This window comes from Haliotis rubra, unplaced genomic scaffold (genome assembly GCF_003918875.1).
Source record: "Haliotis rubra isolate DU_JTF1 unplaced genomic scaffold, ASM391887v1 Scf185, whole genome shotgun sequence".
NCBI classification, from domain to species: domain Eukaryota; kingdom Metazoa; phylum Mollusca; class Gastropoda; order Lepetellida; family Haliotidae; genus Haliotis; species Haliotis rubra.
This window is the reverse complement of record NW_025765836.1, coordinates 261211-281019: the sequence shown is the minus strand read 5'-3', so window position 1 is coordinate 281019 and position 19809 is coordinate 261211. Positions and strand designations below refer to the sequence as shown.

At 39.0% G+C, this 19809-nt stretch overlaps 1 protein-coding gene across 1 annotated transcript in view; it reads right to left on the bottom strand.

The window, feature by feature from the left end:
* Positions 1 to 217: 217 nt before the first annotated feature.
* Positions 218 to 19809, bottom strand: part of LOC124273841 (FMRFamide-like neuropeptides 7) — a 33387-nt gene continuing 13795 nt past the window's right edge. The window contains exons 2-3 of the mRNA XM_046709149.1: positions 7663 to 7760; positions 218 to 1021 (exon numbers count right to left, since the gene is read on the bottom strand). Coding sequence (XP_046565105.1) covers positions 717 to 1021; positions 7663 to 7750 — 393 coding nt within the window. The 5' untranslated portion in view covers positions 7751 to 7760 and the 3' untranslated portion in view covers positions 218 to 716. The remainder of the gene's footprint in view (positions 1022 to 7662; positions 7761 to 19809) is intronic.

Sequence of the window (19809 nt, the reverse complement as noted above, 5' to 3'; positions counted from 1 at the left end):
AAAGCCTTGATTTCCGCAGTTTACAACCACTACACTACCGGGCACAAGAAAGTGTAAAACTGAATTTTACACAAATTGTTGTCAAAACGTTACAAGATCGTATGCCTGTATGAAATAAATTTCATTTTTAGACACCATCAGACATGAGTGCATACCTTCTTTTGCCCGGCAGTTACGTTGATCTGTACAAGAGCAGAGAGGTAAAACAAAAGTCATCAAAAGTAACACCGCTTTATTCCTGGCAGTCACAATCATCATATATTACAGAGTCTAGGGGAGAAAATTGCTTTGAAGTATACATAGTAGGGCAATAGCACAGAAATGAAACTTGATTCATTTCCATTCTTCCCGGCTTGTTATTACTCATGAAATATTGCTGACATGTTACTGCAGTACAATACCAAAAGGATCACAACTTAAGCCGTACCGTAGGGTCCATTTCTGGTCAACGGCACACCGATGACCAGACATGTGTTATTAGTAGTCTCAATCCAACTAAGATCAAGTATTGGAAAACAGAAACGTTTGTATATGTTCATTTTGTAGTATCAGGGCACCTATAGAAATGTGTGGTTTGTTCTTCTTGAGAATGTTATTTTCATCCAAGTCCTCGACATCATTGCTTCAGTAGAATGCTTTTAAGTAACTAGCTTCCAGCAGCAGTTATAAATTCTATAATACAGTCCATATTGGCCAACCAGCACATCAAAGTTGAATCACTCTTCTGTCTCCCTGCCCCAGTGGAAGTTTCTTTTAGCATCTTGTCCGTCCTCGTTGACAGGCACCCACAGATCATCATTTCCGCCGCGCCCAAATCTGAATAGAGTGCTGCCTCGCTTTCCAAACCGGAAAAGGGTACCGCGCTTGCCGAACCGGAAGAGACCGCCGCGCTTACCAAACCGGAAGAGACTGCCTCGTTTGTCCATGTCGTATGCATCGTCGTCAAGGAGGTCCTGTGACAATGGGAAGTCCACCGATCGTTTATGATGTTCACTTGGAGCTGCTACCGCTGCCTCAGAATCTGAAATGATAATTATAAAAACCATTTTAAATCTGATCGATGCCAAGCTACATATCTTCATCATTGTCACTTGTAGCTAATACCTCTTTGCTTGTTTGTTGTTGCAGCTATAGGGCGTGTAAATAATCGGAACCAGAGAACAAGGTCATCAGGATTGTGATCAACGTTCCACGTCTTCCAAGGACGGTAACACTAAACCAAATCAAGGGATCCATTTGGTCGCCTCAGCATACATTGTTGCAGCTGGGGACCAATTCTAACCCAATATTAGTTTATCTGATATTACGTATCATCACAGAAAATATCTCATTGATGTAATATGAATCTAATCTAATATAGATAAGATCAATCCATTTTGAAATTTAATAGTTCCTGTGATAAATCGCATGTTGCCACATGCATAACAGCCCATTTCTGGTGTCCCCCGCCGTGATGTTGCTGGAATATTGCTAAAAGCGGCGTAAAACCAAACTCAGTCAGTCAGACATTCATAACAAGGATATCTGCATCTGAACATAGAGATTGTAATCGTTCTGTTAAGATCATACGCTGAACAGAGTAACATTTTTTCAGGATGATATCATCGCGTTTCTTATTAAATGTAGGTTATGTGAGATATGCTATACTTTGAAAAAATGTTTGATTTTTATAAAGATTATTATATACTTTGAAAATTAATACTTGTGACATGACAACCAGAGTGAGAAGAATACAGCTGCAGTTTCTGAAAGAAAGAACCGGTACACAGTGGAAAGGCACATCTACAACATCGGCAGTGCTACAACACCGGACGGTCTACATGGAGAGGAGGTAGAGTGTGTAAAGTCAGTATATAGTCTTTGAATGGCATTTAGAAGTGATACACATAAAAGCAAGAATTTTATGGATCTCAGCTTCTTTATTGTGATGGATACGACGTTTAGAAGTAAGAATATACTTCGAAATCTCGTGTCCATCAATAAAGAAGTTGACATCCATAAAATTCTTGCCTTTAAGTATAGTCAGTATACATAACGGAAGACTCACGAACATCACTTACCTCGATCATGAAACTGAAATCTTCATTTTGAAGCAAAGGGAATATCCATTACAATTGAATACGACATTATATTTTTTTAACCCATGAAACTGTATATGATTCTTAAAGGTGACGGAAATGTATTAGCACAATCCTGCCTACTTAATTTAGCTGAATCTGATGATTGTGAATATGAAACGTGTCGCCAATTATGTATTCATTTCACTTAGTGATGTATTCAAGTGGGTATGATATGTGTTATGTAAATTATATTATCACCCAATATAAACGATTTCCTCCTTTTAACAGAACAACATTAACACTCCTTAGATATGCTTATTTTTATTTCATCGATGGCATCATATAACCTTAAATGGGGTGGTGCTATATATGACATTCAGTCAAACGATGTGTATCAACATAATAACAAAATTGTAACATTGCCCTGCATCATACATAACAAGTGTTTTCTTAATAATTTCATATCTGCTTTCTCGTAGGAATAAATGGCCCATCATTCATTATTGGGTGGGGGTGGGGGGGGTGGGGTTAACCACATTCAGAAAGAGGTTAACACCTTGTACAAATATATAACCTGATAATATTTTGTATCTTCTCGTACAAACGCATGATTTGATGACAATGTCTGTACAGTTAGGTTCACATGTTTTGATTTGGCAAGGATATTAATAATTATATTCCTCAGTGTTAAATATTTACTTCAGCTCGTGTTTTCGTGTCACGACAGGAGATTGTCATACACAATCGAAAGCCTTTCTGCAATTAAGAGTGGGTCCTCTACGGACCAAACCATTATACCATATGCACACCTAAAGTTGTTCGATACCTCCAAACTAACAGAATTTCAGGGAACAATCCGTAATGGTTCATTGTTTTCTTCAGTGTCTTCCGCTGACATCCCTGCCAAGTTTTGTAAGCATTGGAGATTGTCTTCCAATACGACCAGATGGAGCTTGAGCCCAAACGTCTAACCGTGATGGCAAGTATGGACGCCCGTTTCCGCCATCTTCACTTCGCGTAGAAAATGTTACTGTGTCAGTGTTTTCGTTTGTGAAACATACATAGATAGTTCCTGCAATTACTCTGATCAGAAACCCATCGCCCAATTTTACCACAGGCGTTTTTGTAGCAGCCAAATCTCGAGAGTATTCATAATCCGTTTCCGTGTCTAATGGCCGACAGACTTCGGTGTGTCCATCTTTCGACGTGAATGCTTCTCGTTTATGTAAACGTGAATCTCGCCCACGTGACTTCCTGTAATGGCTAGCCGGAACTCTCTTGGTGTTTAGTTTGGGCTTAATTCCATGTGAACCCTTACTGTAAAGTGAACTTAAGGCAGCTTTTGTCTTTAATCTGTCCCCTGGAAAAAAACGTTTATAAAGTGCCTGTGTGGGTTTGAAGCTGGGGAGACAAATAATACCACACCACTAGCAATCACATGGTCCTTGACTCATTAAAGGAAACTGCAACATTTTGAAAAAAAGGTTTTGGAAACTATGACGTTACATGTACACTGATGATAGATGACGATTTTATATATCTCGTCTCTACAAAAATATTTCACCATTAACGTCACATTTGAATATTCGTCATTCATCCATAGATTAATCATCAATTTGCATTTCAAAAATAAATCAACATTAGAATTTATTGTGGACGGTAGGATTGCAAGGAGTATGGCTGCTTGGGCGATACATCAAATAACCACTTGGTTCAAGTTCTCTCCCCTTACTTCCCCCTGCTGATTGAGTCTACCCCTTCAGATTCCAGCTGCTGAGGGTGATTGATATTTTGGTTGGAACGTTTTACCGCCAGAGTTCAGCTTGCGCGCCTTTGTTGAAAAGAATTTTCGTTTCGACAGAAAGTTCATGCCTAATTGCAGACGAAATGGTCCATATTAACACAATAGGAGGCATATTGAGTGAAAAATCAGTTTCGATTAAGAAACGGGAAAGTGGGAGGTTAAAAGCAATTTGTTTTGTTGTTTGAGTATCCACAGCGGGTGGTATATCAACTGTGGCAACGCTCCTAAATGTCTTATTCATAGTGATGGGGAACCAATATGAAATTAAGACTATGGAATGTCTGAACTTCTAATGTTTTCATTTCTTGGAAATGACTGTGTCAACATAACGAGTAACAATCACGCCGACCAGTATTGACTTTGTTGTTCAATATATCATGATAGCTTTATGGTTCTAAGTTCTAACGTTCTGCAGTGTTAAGATCGCATGGGTTGTCAGGTGCTTGTAAACGATTTAACCTGAAATGAGGAAAGAGGTTTAAGCATGAACGTGTACCTAATGATTTCTGTTGTGAAGCTTTAATGCGGGTGTTTCCATGCATGAACATTTTTTATCAGGCATTGCTCATTTTAAAATCTTTGTCAAAGAACTGGCGTATGCTTGTCCATGGAAATAGCTCCTGAAGGGTAGGATTAAAAGACGCCATTTTGAATTAATGAACGCTTGGAGACGTGACCCTTCATAAATAACCGAAAACGAGACCCACTATCCAGATAAATGAGTGGGGAGACAAACCATCAGTACTCTAGCCAAAGAAGGAGAAATATTTACGATTTAGTCCGTAAGAAATTGATTTCAAAGTCTATTTTATTGTTGGCCGGACAAGACAGGGACTCCTCGCTTTTACTTGAAGTCACAAAGATTGACCAATATCAGAAGACATCACGGAACGTTGTTTACTGATGTGGACATCGTTCTACGCCAGTTCACCATTAATTACTTACGGACGACTTCGTGCAAAACAGCGTAAATAAATGGGGTGCAATCGCTTCACGCTGTCGGTTCTAAAAGTTTAAAGTTGTAATCTGCCATATTTCCATTGAATTGTTTTAGGTTGTGGATGTACATAATGGCGAAATTATGTTTTCAGGAATTCTCAAAGAGCAGTACAATGGTTGCTTAATTTTGATTGGATAGTTAGTTCAGTATTAACAGCGAACGGGGTCTTAGCAATATGTCGTCCTTTAAACGAATGGCCGCTAATAACTGAAAGTGACTTGATCTTTTCTTCGTGATATCAGAAACGTTCACTTCACAACCGGAAAGTCACATTTTTCTACTTGTCTCAGAAAAAAAGGCAAAAGGTATTATCTGGTATATTCTGGTCTTTTCTTCGTGATATCAGAAACGTTCACTTCAGAACTGGAAAGTAACATTTTTCTGCTTTTCTCACAAAAAAAGGGCAAAATGTAATATCTGGTATAACGTAATTGCAAATCGGAAATACGGTTTATCTGTCCCTCGTGAACGTTCAACGATCTTCAATAAGTTACAGAACTTACTCCATGAATTCTATCGGGACAAATAGCCCGTGATTCTTCGTGCCTCGATGGCTCCAACCGACGTAGAACATGAAACCTTAACTCCAGAGAACAATAAGACTTGATGATCTGCCAAAGAAGACTTCATCGGTTCAAACAGGCACAGTGCCAATGAAAATCCTTGCACGAATTAATCCCTGAATATATGTACGACACCAGGTGAAACTGAGTGAGTGAGTTTAGTTTTACGCCGCACTCAGCAATATTCCAGCTATATGGCGGCGGTCTGTAAATAAGCGAGTCTGGACCAGACAATTCAGTGATCAACATCATAAGCATCGTTCTACGCAAGTGGGAACCAATTGTTCGCGAAACCCAATTTCACCTCACCTCACCTCTACTTCGACTACAAGGGCAAGCCATGCGAGAGAACCTATTCCTCAAGACATTTGAAGATTTTCTTGGGAGCAGTTTTGCTCTTTTCAATTGGTTACACAGACATCACCTAGTTTCTACTCGTGGGAAATCAAACTGGCATGGTGAACGAAAACAGGACACACTGGCACTCCTCGCCGCTCTATTAACGTATTGAACCTGAACATTTGAAATAAACTTATTAATTCAAACTTGATTAGATTCTGATCCAAACTGCAGGTATGACCGACTGAATCTTATTATCCTTTAAGGATCGAAATGTTTTTTAGGTTAAACCTAGGCCTTACGATCATTCCACGTTTTCTCATTAGGTTTGTAAAGATTCAATCAAGACATCCAAGGAAAAAGTTAATGGAGTGAAAAAACTATTACCTTGTTGCAAAAACATTTGACGTTATATCCTGTGAGTGAAATGACCAAGTGAGTCAATTAAAATGCAGGGGTTCTTTTAAAGGAATTACCAGTCTACCAATGCCTAAACGAAATTTTACAGAAGACTGGTTTAGTCTTAGGCAAGGGAACTGATTCAGGACATAATAGGAAGCAAAGCAGAAACAGACTAAATTACGTTTACACTGGACCAAATGATTTGTACTCCCTGGGTAACTTGTCGTATGTGCTTGCTGTATGGTTCAAGGTGAAATTGTTTACATGCAATCCCAATGTTTATCTTGAGAAAGTCAAACATTGTATTTTATAAAATATACGTAGCGGACACGTACAATGTATCCAGTCGTATATGAGTTGCTTGTTTTCTTTGTTTAACGCCGCACTCAGCAATATTCCAGCTATATGACAGCGGTCTGTAAATAATCGAGTCTGGACCACACGATCCAATGATCAACATCATGAGCACCGATTTACGCAACTGAGATACGATGGCATGTGTCAACCAAGTCAGTCAGTCATACCACCCGATCCCGTTAGTCACCTCTTACGACAAGCATGGGCTACTGAAGATCAATTGTAACCCGGATCTTCACGGGTCGAAGCTATGAAGGAAAATGTAGTACAACGAACATAAAAGGACTAAAGGAAAAAGTCTATATGGAAGGTCAATATGGGGAGCAAGGGAAGAGAACTGAACGGTGGGCTACAAATCATAAAAATGAACAATCATGATACTTTAAACAAGATTAGATATACTGATGATGAAATCAAACATTCAAAACAAATTTAAAATCAATGAATCTAAACTAATACGAGCTACTAAACTAATTTAATGCATAACGTGCTGGGAAGTTGCGAGGGATGCCTTTGGCTAAAACACATCTCCACTGAACATAGCGTTAATATATTTAATTTAGCTAAACTGATTGCTAATAGAAATAACTGATCGGTTGGTCTCTATATTAATCCAACTCCTTAATATTTTATCCAGATGATATACATTTCAATAATATATGCTATTCGTTCCATAATCTGTGTATGGATATAATGTTTTGAAGAAGACAAAATGTGTCATTTTTCTTTTGAAATTTTGCTCCATTGATGTCGCCATCAAAGCAAGATTACGGTACAAATGTTCAATATAAATGTGTCGCCAAAGTAATAAATATATATATGGGTAAATGGGTTAACACTTGGACAGAAAATATAAGACGCACTTGTTGGAAGGTGTATTTTTCGATGCATCGAATCAAGATTAATTTCATAAGGTATATAAATTGAAAATTGGGGTCTTTAGCTACTAAAACATAAACAAATGCCTTGCAAGACTACGTATAATTGTATTGAAATTTGTTCGTGACGAATAAATTTTGCAATAAAGGCTAACGGTTATTTAATTGTTGGGAGATAAATATATGAAAGCAAGATTTGATACCAAATGCGTCTTATGTACTGAAGCTAGGAAATTACTGAAAGACGTCGACTTTGTACCTTGTTCCTCTTTGGCTCCCAGAGCCATCCCTGTGAGCACCATTGCGAAAACCAGCATGAGGATGGATAGGATCTGACTGCTGTCCATGGCTGTGGTGCTGAAACAGGTCAAACAAACATAAGAACACTATACCTTATGTCTGTGTATAGTAACACAATGTTTTGATAGGCCTGACCAATGTATATCATGGTACTGTTCTAGTTTAGACTGACTGACTGAGTTTGGTTTTATGCAGCTTTTAGCAATATTCCAGCATCACGGCGGGGGACACCAGAAATGGGCTTCACACATTGTACCCATGTGGGGATTCGAACCCGGGTCTTCGGCGTGACGAGCCAACGCTTTAACCACTAGGCTACCCCACCGGCCCTGTTCTAGTTTAGAGGATGTGTAAACTATGTAGTATAACATATAATGACAGCGCTGTTCAGCACCTTGCATACGTGAGGTTATGTGTGCTCTGTAATCGTATTACGTTGTTGCTAGTTTATACATTATTTCTAGTATTTTGGTCGGTGTCCCCCAACTTTCCGAACATTGGTAGTTTAAGTGACTGGTTGTTGTCCACTTTAACATCAGGGATCTAGATAGTGTGCTTGTGTCAGATTGTAATAAAGTTACCTGTTTTATTCGTCAAATAAATGACCAAAGTTTTAGAAAATATGGATCTAGGCACATAATAGATATAGTTTTATTACCAAATGGAAACATTAAGTTTCTACTATTGTCTACACATCACATATTTGGAAAATCAACATACATATATTATAACATATTATAACATAACAGGTGTACGTTTCACATATTTTTTGTTTTAATATATGTTTTAAGTACATATCACATACGTTTTAGGTTTTACAAGACATGTATTTTTGTATGTCCTTACAGCACTTACATCATGATTATGGCAGAATTTAAAAAAGGTACGCTACATCATCAGTGTGCTCGATTAGTGACCGACAGTGTGAGAGAGTAAACCTTAACCGAAGGGTAAACTGATCTCATTGCCAGCCGACCGCCTCCGTGGTGTAGTGGTTAGAGCGTCCGCCCGGAGAGCGGAGGGTGGCGGTTCCGATACACGGCCGCGTCATACCAAAAGACGTTAAAATATGGTACTTGTTGGTCCCTGCCTGGCGCTCGGCATTACTGGGTACAACAAGGACTGGTCGGCTCGGAGTCAGTATACTGTGTCTGAGTGGGGCACTGCGGCATGGTATCTCAGTGAGCTAGCACTTTAAAACCAGCTTAAGTCTGGGCTAGTACAAGCAGCCGCACATACACATACACACGCATGCACGTCGTCATGTGAGCGAAATATTCTCAAGCACGACTTTAAACCCAATTTCACCTCACCTCACCTCATTGCCAGCCACCCCTAAAAGTGGAATATACCAATTAATCCTTCTACTGTTCTCTGCCTAATTGAACATGTTGTTTTAACAAATGTTGGGAAAGTGGGAGTAAACCGGCACTTTTACTGACTGAGCCACATGTTTTTTTGAGGAGCAAGTATATCGCCTATAATCTCAACGTGATAATAAAACTGGAATCTGAAACAATGACATGTCTTTGATAAACCAATTGTAAAGGAACATGCTCGATGGCACCACAATGCTTACTTATCAGAAACTTGAGATAGAAACATTTTGTCTGGAGTTTTAGCAGTCATTTTTCATCTGCAACCAAAATAATGTACCTTGGATAATTACATATTGGGGAAGTTGAATACGTAATGTAAGGGTGGCCTAATGTATATTTTGAGAAAAGCCTTTGAATATAATGTTGTGTTAATTCCAGTGAGAACACGGACTATATTTGATAAGTAGACTTGGTTGCATTCATATCCAAATCAGATATGAATAGAAATCATGTGGATATACAAGTATAATATGCCAAACAATTGATTAAATATTATACAATACTGTTATTTGAAATATAAAAGACCCAGAATAATGAGAATAATCAGTCTAAATAAACCAATACTAGTTTATTTGTAAAAATTGATTTCTCAATACAGTGTACCGAATTTAGTGATACAAGAAATATAAATGTCTTGTGACGTCATTGCAAATTGTGGCCAACCTGTTGTATTTTGTACTTGAGGCATTCTCTATACTTCCTTAATGCCAAAAGTGTAATAAGAATAAACTTTCCGTCACAGAACTGGAGATGTTCATATTCCCTCTTATGAAACGTACATGAACATTTAACATACCTGAAGTCAATAATAAGGTGAGTATAAAAATGTCTCCATAAGTTTTAAACTAGCATAACGGGAAAACCATTCATATTAATGCATATAAAAATGCAAATACGATTGAATGACGTCTATTAAACATATTTTTGACTAAGTATAACTTCACTCACTTTGTCAGACCAGCAATACGGTTCTTTATTCTGATTTGCTTTTTGTTTGTTTTATCCGCTATGATAATGCTTTGTAGAGTTAGTTGAAAGCAACGTGTAAATAGAAACGGGGATTAATTACCTTCAGGAGGAAAATTAAACTTCTAAAGTTAGGAAAGAGAAATGAAATACAAATAATATCTTGATCATAATCTTTGACAGACCTAATCCGTGCGGCAAATAGAGAATACTTTTGACGTCCATGGCAAGAATAGAATTCAACAAGGAATAACGTCCTTTGTGGAGCTTTTGCCATATTAATCAATCTGGTAATCTGGTACACAGAGCCCATATTCTGTGTGGCTTATCATTGTAGGTTGTATTGAATCAGATATGTTCTTAACCACCAGTCGTCCCACCACACTACAATGGATACAGAGAGAAAAACTTTTAACAGCATCTTCCCCCGCGTGATTAAGCTGAGTAGGAGTTCGATAGGTAATGGTCATTCATGAAACGAATACTGGACATGAGGCTATCCAGTTGACAAGGCATGTGGTCAATCTAAGCATATATGGACACATGGATTGCCCATCTTTGCTGACCTTTCATCCCTGTTTTGATGTAGAACCAGAGATCCCGCTGCCGCATTTGTTGGACAGAGTGGTTATAGATGTTGAATATTTGCCTTGAACTCAACATTTAAGGACATTAATCACCAGACATCGCCAGCTTCTATCACTGGCAGACTGCATTAAGATTCGGGATCAATCTTAATTGGAATCACGTCCTGTAAATAAACTCAAAATGTCTGCGCTCTTAGCCTCTGCTCCAAGCAGGATGTGCATGCAACGCATGTCTGGTGTAATTACGACGTTTCACGAACAGAGAGTGTCGGGTGTTTCCGTCACATAATTCTATCGCTTTCCAATTCGGCATTTCCGGTTCGTGTCTCAACAAGCTATAACTTTATTTGCATCCCTCTGTACCGGAATTACATTAATGTTTTATATTTGGAATGCATCTTGTTACAACGGTCACTTAAGCTATTTTATGCTATAACCATTAGAAGGGAAAATCACCCTAATTCTTGCACACGAGTCCATTATCTGAGGAAAGTAAGAGCTAACATATAATTATAATTAATTCCTTTATATACAGACGGTATATGCCATTATGGACATGATATGAGATGGAATTGTGTGTTTTTACAATGAATCAACTGCTGCTTTTTAAACTAATGATAACTCACGTGTTGTTTTGGAATAGTTTTCTAAGACTCAGGTACATGATAGTGACTCGCACAAAAATATATTGAATATAAAAAATATTAAACTAATGATAAACAATGAACACTGAAAATATACTAGAAGGCTTGCCGATGAAATCCGATCTTAATATCATGCTTAATGATGCATGACTGGAACTAGAATTTTACCTCAATATGACGAATATTATTTTAACGGAGATATATCCAGTTACTTTATCGATATGGCTGAAATATTGCCGATGTGACGTTAAATATTAACTCACTCACTCACTCACTCCAGTTACTTTATGATAGCAATATGTGTCTGTTGAATGATAGTGTTTGTATGTCAATTGTGTCAGCAAAGACGGTTTCACCCAAATAATCGAGCCTGGAGCAGACAAATCTGTGATTGATCCTACGAACCACTAGCTACACACGCTCTCGGGACACGATGACACAAGCCTAGTCACGCAAGCAATTAAATAGCATCTTACTACCACCATAGGTTGCTGGGCAACATTCACATCTCACCTTTGGTATGAATTCAATCGTTCAATCAATGGTAGTTGACACATGATTTCATTGAGGAGGTTCACACCTTACGTAAATGTCATAAAGCATTCAACAATAATTGTATTTCCTTTTTTTATATCATTTATCTCGAATTTGCTCGAATTTCACCACGATTAATGCTGAGATAGCTACTTCAAATACCATAAACGTTTTAAAGGGAAGTACAATCTGAGTTCCATAAAGAACGTTCACTTGTGGTGCAATTGAATCTGCTGCAATATTAAAGCATATTATTTCAATATTGAGATACTTTAACCACATTCGTACCATTAAAGAACATTATCACAACACGACAGACTAAATTGAAATTCTAAATTGTAGCCTAAACTGGACCTATTCGAATAATATGAGCTGCATGCCCCACAAACGGTCCCCAATATAATCCGTTCTGACATTAATGCTCAGCTGAAAATATAGCGCAGACACTAATGCGCCCTCTATTGAGCAGTTTGATCGCAAAGCCTGCTGGGACTGATGGTAATTAGCACTGATTGCTTTAGACTGAGAAAGACGTATGAGACCGAATGACTCGGAATAATAGCTCACCTGAACCCATGCATAGCCTCAATGGTTAGTCGAGTGACAAACAAAGGTCTGGATATTGTGTGTAAGTCACACCGGGGATATATTTACACCATCTGATTGATGCTTTATGTGTCTAAATTCTTCGCAATAAGACAAAAATTGATTTGGATTACGTGGCGGTGCGTTCATTCAATGTGTTACTGTGATCACGGCCTCTAAGGGTTGAGGTAATAAATATGCATTCCTCTTGTGAGGTAACTTGTTACAAGATGATAAAGTGACCCGTCTATTTGAAGTTGAGCCTTGTCTTTGCTCAGATTTTCAGACGTACGCTGGTATGAAACAGAGCTCTTTAGATCTATGATCCGGTTTGCACAGTAGCATACTAAACAAGTTATTATTTCAAAACTATTCATGATCTGCTACTCACATATGTCTGTAAGAAACGGTGTTCTGAGGGAACTAATATAATCTCTTGCAATCACATGCTTCCAGAACTGCATGTTTCTGTGCTAGTTCAACAATTACACGGCTTATACATATTTATCATTTGGAATCGGGCGGATATGCCTATGCTTCTGGATTAAGATGAGGCCAGACAAGATGCTCCGGCACATATGCCTCCATCCCTCAACACTATACGTATGACTGAGAGAGCATGCTCGGCTTCATGCCGCTGTGATTGGTAATTCAGTCATCTGGACATGGGAGGAAAACACAAACACAAAGACACGTGGTCCTATGTACATCGTACAGGTCACACATCAGGTCAAATTAACAAGCTTCCAGGTCTTTAGAAACTGACGCACACACATCACATTAGGTGTGTTTTTTGGGGAGCGACGTCTTTCGCCTGTCCACCAAGCCTTAAATGGGTGTTCGGTAAGACATTTTGGTGTAACTGATAACCATCCAGGGCCTAACAAGCAGCTAGGGATGTATACTTCCAAGGGAGCTGATAATAAAACCGAGGATGAGATCCGTTGATCGGAGTAATAATGCAGCGCTTTGACCATGCTTTAGGGGGTGGATCTGAGGCATCATAAATATCCTCTATTTTACAGAGTTTGATAAATAAATGCAGCAGGGGATGGGATGATCCAAGCACAGTCTGATTAAGCACACCATTAGCTCATGTCATTTACATTTTCACGCATTGGCAGTTTCAAGTGGGATTTGACAGTTCCTGAGCAGCAAGGGGAAAGCTTTGGCCCAGTTTCAGTTCTTTACATGGGTACAATGCATGACGACCCCAAGTCATAATTGTAATGTAACTTTGCTAAAACCCTACACTCACTCAGTCACATGTGTCTCATTTTCTCCTTATGCAAATAAACGACCCGTCGTAATATGTTAACGGATGTAGAGTCGCGTATGTTTGACGGTTTGGCCAAACGTCTGTGATTCATGTTTTTGTGATTCAGCATGAATCCATCCATAACACCAGAGCCCGTTGAATCTGGTGATACGCGGTCACCACAAATTTATACTATGGCATAAACTGTATGCAATGTGTATGCAGTATCATTTATCAACGCATTGATTTTCGCGTATTTAAATATTGATATCCTATGATCACAAACTGAGATTATTCTATTCTGATATCCAGTGCCAAAAAGAAGTAGTGTCCACATAATCACTTTAAAAACATCACCGTTAGACAATAAAACTGTGTATTTTCCCATTACATTGATGAGGACAATTCCCAAGATGAACTCTGCTCATAATTGAACAAAGGGTTGGCGTGGTGGTCGGACTGTCTAGCCGAGAGACAATCCAAGAATCATAAATATGAACACATTATACCATCCATTTGGATAAATGATTGCCCCGTGTCTCCGTGTCTAGCCAATTACACCTTACCACACAATGATCTGATACATATACTCTTTTGTCAGATTTTTAAAAAGCAACATATTATTTTTCTGTATATGAAATTTCATATTAATGGCAGCTACATCATGGATATGGAAGAAAATCGTTTTTATGTTTTCCTCCCATACAAGTACAACTGGTGACGTACCCTACAGAAGCAATTCGTTCGGATGGACTGTTTCCTCTATAAACAAGGCAGCCGCGCTGACAGCTTAAGTGTTGGTCCTATTGTTTGCATTCGTCCTACACGGTTAAGGGACACTATGTATCATTCCTAGTCTAAATCTGTCAAACCTTTAGTGAAATTACAGCATATCAATATGTCCTTTCCGGAAGAGTGTTCTTCAGATTTTCAGGTCCATTAACCCATGACATTATCCGTCTTTTGTTATTTTACTGCACCTGAGAGACAGTTTTCTACTTTGATAAATATCTGGAAAGAGGGGATTTCTTGTAGAACGCTTACATAAAAAATATGATACGTTATTCCACGCCTTTGATGTTTGATCTGAGCTCTATCCCTGATGTATTTTTATGTCACTTTTTGTTTGTACGTTGTGTACCGCCGTAATGAATTCTCATTTACTAATCAAAGTTAACCATTATATGTAGTCTTTAACTATACATCAAGAAACATCAAGAATGTTCAACTCTCATAATTTTAAGGAACCTGCACCATCAACCTGTGTGTATAGGATTTTCGGTATATTTGTCAGAAGAGAAACATCAAAGTATTTATCTGTGCTTAGGTTTCAGGACAAACCTAGACGGACTCTTTTAAAATTATTTTAAGGCTTATCCGGGTTTTTGTTCTGTTCATGACAAAATCTTGTTTCGGGCGATTCTTTCCATTAATAGTAATGCTTCCACCAAAAACAGGAACAGCCAATGACTGGTCCCCAATACAAGAATACTGCCATGTTATATTTGGACAGGAAAGCGACTCATTCCAAGTTGGGCAATAAACGACAACCGATGTCTCCTATGCACGAAATGTTTAAGCAGAATAAACGCATGGCGAGTCATCTACTCTGAGGTAATGGTGAGATTGTCTAGTCCTGGTAGACACAGTTGGCTCTTTGGCTAATTCAAGTAGATATTGCTGTTTCGTCGCAGTTCGATTAACCACGAAGAAGACAAGAACACAGACAAATTGAAGATAATATTTTTTTTGGAGACTGCAATCCTGAGGGATGAAATCGTCATTTTGAAATGAATGAAAGTTTGAAAGGGGATGGTCAAATCTCACGGTATAGCAGTGTGCAAATATTCATGGATGTAGAATTGACGTAGAGTGAAGTACTTGGGGGTTTAACTCAATTTTTAACTCGGTATGACATTCGGCACGATAATCAGCGTTACTATTGGTTGTTTGTTTGCGTTTCAAGTAGGAATCACAGTTATGAGTGAGTGAGCGAGTTTAGTTTTACGCCGCATTCACCAATATTCCAGCTATATGACGGCGGTCTGTAACTAATCGAGTTTGCGCCAGACAGTCCAGTGATCAACAGCATGAGCATCGATCAACGCAATTGGCATATGATGGCATGTGTCAATCAGCGTTACTAACGTAGGCTATCTGTAAGTAACAAATGTCGTAAACCCTAACTTCTTTGGCCAAATCCAGAGTGACATCAAACCATGACTAATAATCGAATGGAATAGCGGATGTAGACAGCTGGATCGACAGAAAGTGAGTAGGTTTGGTTTAAAGCCTCTTTGAACGGCGTTTCAGATACCTCACAGCGTGTCAACTTTGTGTGGGAGAAAAGCCCGAAGTTATACAGGTTTCAGACATGTACAGTTTGGTGAACATGGACCAACATAATCAGGCGAATCATGGATTCGAACCCACAACCAAAGGGTTCTCACACTCCGAAGAAACACATCTCTCAGCAACGTGCGGTGCCTTGTATTACATCCAGTGTACTCTTGAGCAGCTAATAAACCTCTATTTCATAGTTTCGTGAAGTTGTTTGACAAATCTCTGACACGGATTCTCCAAGTTCGTTAAATAACCACTGTACACATATCAGAAACATCCCATCACACGATTGTGCAATGACTGTGTATACAATGCAATGAGAACGTCTTCACAGACAGTTTTAGTTATGTATTTTACGCTTGATCATAGTGTCACTGGCACGAATCACCAATGTTGACAAACAGTGATAGGTTGTTAGTTCAGACAAAGCTTCTGTATTTACGTATAAGTGTTCCAATATGTTAGATATCCCCAAAGATAATTAGCAATCGTACTTATAAATAATGGATACATAAAGCCGTACTTATGGCACCTCTGTCTCTCCCATCGTTTTCCTGATCGTCCTTAAACACGTAGATTTGGAGGCAGCCACATGAGCTATTCATCTTCTTGTTTGCCATTTGGTCTTCAATCTATGTCACCCTGTATCTATCTCATATACAGATGTGTTTATGTTGCTAATGTTTACTCTATACTCATGTTTAGCGGCCAGGTACATTGCAATCACACGTCTTCTTGGAGACTCTGGCTATGAATAAATAGTGTAATCTTGCAATGAAGTTATCAGAGAAAAACATACACGCTAAAACACAATTCCCGAATAGAAAGTGCCTCATCGTCGTTGAAGCGGTGCCATGCTAGAGGTATTTTGTCTGTAATTGGTCTCCAGCTGATTCTACTGCAGAGAATGGTCAAATATCCATGACCACGAGGCAGATGAATGTCACATTTCTCGAAGGTTTCTTTGCGCCACGACTAGCTTAAGAAGTACATGCAAACTGCGACGCAAATAAAGAATCTAGAAATATTACAAAATACTGGCATGAGCAAAGTAGCAAATATATGTTAAACGTGAAAACAAATCTAGGTTTGAAATGGATTACAACTAAACCGTCGATCAACAGAAAGCATACATGGCAATTTAGAAACGTTATCAGGACGTTACTAGGAGGACAGTCATTGAAATATAGAAAACGTAAGTTCCAAAATGCAATTACGTACCAAAATATATCACTCTTGAATATTCAGTTCATCTTTGTTGAATTTTGGCCTCCTTAAAAAAGGGTGTATACTTTCTTTTTACCCGTTTTGTCAAAGCAGCGGAGTTATAACACGTAACTCCCAAAGGTAAACGATGATTATAATTTTTTGAAATGGCATCCATACTGGCTGCCCAGTCAAACATATATACCCCCAAAACCACCTCTGCGTGAAACATTTAAATTGATGGCCGGATGAAACGGAAGCTATTTATACATGTACTTTAGAAAAACCTCTTTCATAAACATTGTCATTAGGTATTGTTAAATAATAATACACTGTACTAATAATACAATTAACAAAAATATTCTTGGAAATGCATATTTGCCGCAGACTTCGCAGTATATATCGACCCTGATTCGATCCAACTGTGACGTGATATCGCTTGCGTCACAATGAGTGGTGTGACGTCATGATTGTGTCGTGCAGTGCTACTCTGTACTGCACTGTTACAGTTCCTGTCTTGCAAAAATATAGTATACTGGTGCAGAAAAATGCAATATGAAGAGACCGCAACTTTGTTTCTGTTTTCTTCACTCTGATAACCTTCTCGAAAAGATAATTCCCATACTTCAGCACAGGCTGTTGTCATAACTGTGAGACCCGTGAAGATCCGGGGTAGACTAGGTCTTCAGCAACCTATGCTTGCCACAAAAGGCGACTATGCTTGTCGTAAGAGGCGACTAACGGGATCGGGTGGTCAGGCTCGCTGACTTGGTTGACCCATGTCATCGGTTCCCAATTGAGCAGATCGGTGCTCATGCTGTTGATCACTGGATTGTCTGGTCCAGACTCGATTATTTACAGACCGCCGCCATATAGCTGGAATATTGGTGAGTGTGGCGTAAAACTAAAGTCACTCACGCACTCATAACTGTGATTCCTACTTGAAACGCAATCCAGGTGATTATATTGTCACAGTTATACAACGTAAAGAGATCATCTTCATGATACATTTGGTTATAAACTATGTAAAACTGTAGCAAGTGCGCAATGGACTCGTCAGGAATGTTGTCAGACATATGTGTTCATGTTAACCACCGAACACTGCAGTATCCCAGCTACATGACACAGCCTGTAAATATTCAAGTCCAATGATTTAAGATTTTTCGCAAAACTAAGACCGCTTCGTGAAGCCCGGCCTCGAAAGTCCTGAACACACCAAACGATCAATAGCTCAATGTCTCCTCCATCCAAAATGTGTGTTCATAGTAACATATTGTTTGATGATCTGACAGTCGAATGTCTGCTAATTACACGCGGAGCATCGGACCTCGGAGTTGTGGAAGATCATGATTTTCGATGAGCGTTAATTTTGAAAGAAGATGTTACACATTCTAACTAACATGTCCGTTTTGGTTTAAAAGTCCCATTAAAGCACCCCTAGTTAACACAGGATCTGATTGATGGGTTATCTGATTTAGATCGGGTATCAAAATGCATTATCGCATCTCCCTATTCAAGATTATTGGTATCAAATATCAAATCCATTTACACCATTCAGTTTATCGATATTTCTGCATGGCTCCATTTGAACCATTAAACATGATTTCCAGGCGGTGATGACATCGCAGTGTGACACTGGACACATGGTGGTGGCGATTTGCGTCCATAATTATAACTTGTAATCTTTCGAAATATATGATTATCGGTCGAGTTTCCTTAATGTGACAATTTTGGCAGTTAGCCCGGTTTGATAGATTCTCGGTTTAAGGTAAGGTTACGTTTCTTGGTCTTTGAAGATGATTATATATGTTTAACTTGTGAAACTGAGTGATATTTCCCGAATGAAACTTCTGCTGTCACGACCAGAGAGACATATTGTCATTTTAGTCAGTAAGAGAATACCTAAAGGCCCAGAAACAAAAGAGAGGAGTTCAACAAAGCGTTACGAATCGACCATCGTTTATAATAATTGCTCAACATGGACTTTGTTTTGTTTTAAACTTTCAAACTATTCAGGCATGTTGGCCGCGCAACAAGCAGATTGTTTTGTTTGTCGAAGTAGCTGGAAACAGATATAAAAGGGAAGTATACTGAGGTCTCACCAATTTATTATTCAGCCCTGTCCACGAACGTAAGTGAGCAAAACCACAGATATTAAAGGATGACACAGGAAAACATCAATGGAAACCCCGTCACCTGGGTCACTAAAACCCTCAGTGACTACACGATGATCGTAACACTAGCAACACTCTTGGAACTAACAACTATTCATACTGCTATCTACAGAAGGCACAACGCCAACTTTGTCAAAGATTTATGGACTCCATGGCTCATGGCTCTGTCGAAACGTCAAGAGACGAACGAAATTAACCCTCTTGTAGCTAAGGGACACCTCCAAAATGTCTTTTAATAAGTGACCGCCTCCGTGGTGTAGTGGTTTGAGTGTCCGCCCGGAGAGCGGAAGGTCGCGGGTTCGATCCCCGACCGCGTCATACCAAAAGACGTTAAAATATGGTATTCGTTGGTCCCAGCATGGCGCTCGGCATTAATGGGTACAACAAGGACTGGTCGGCTCGGAGTCAGTATAATGTGTCTGAGTGGGGT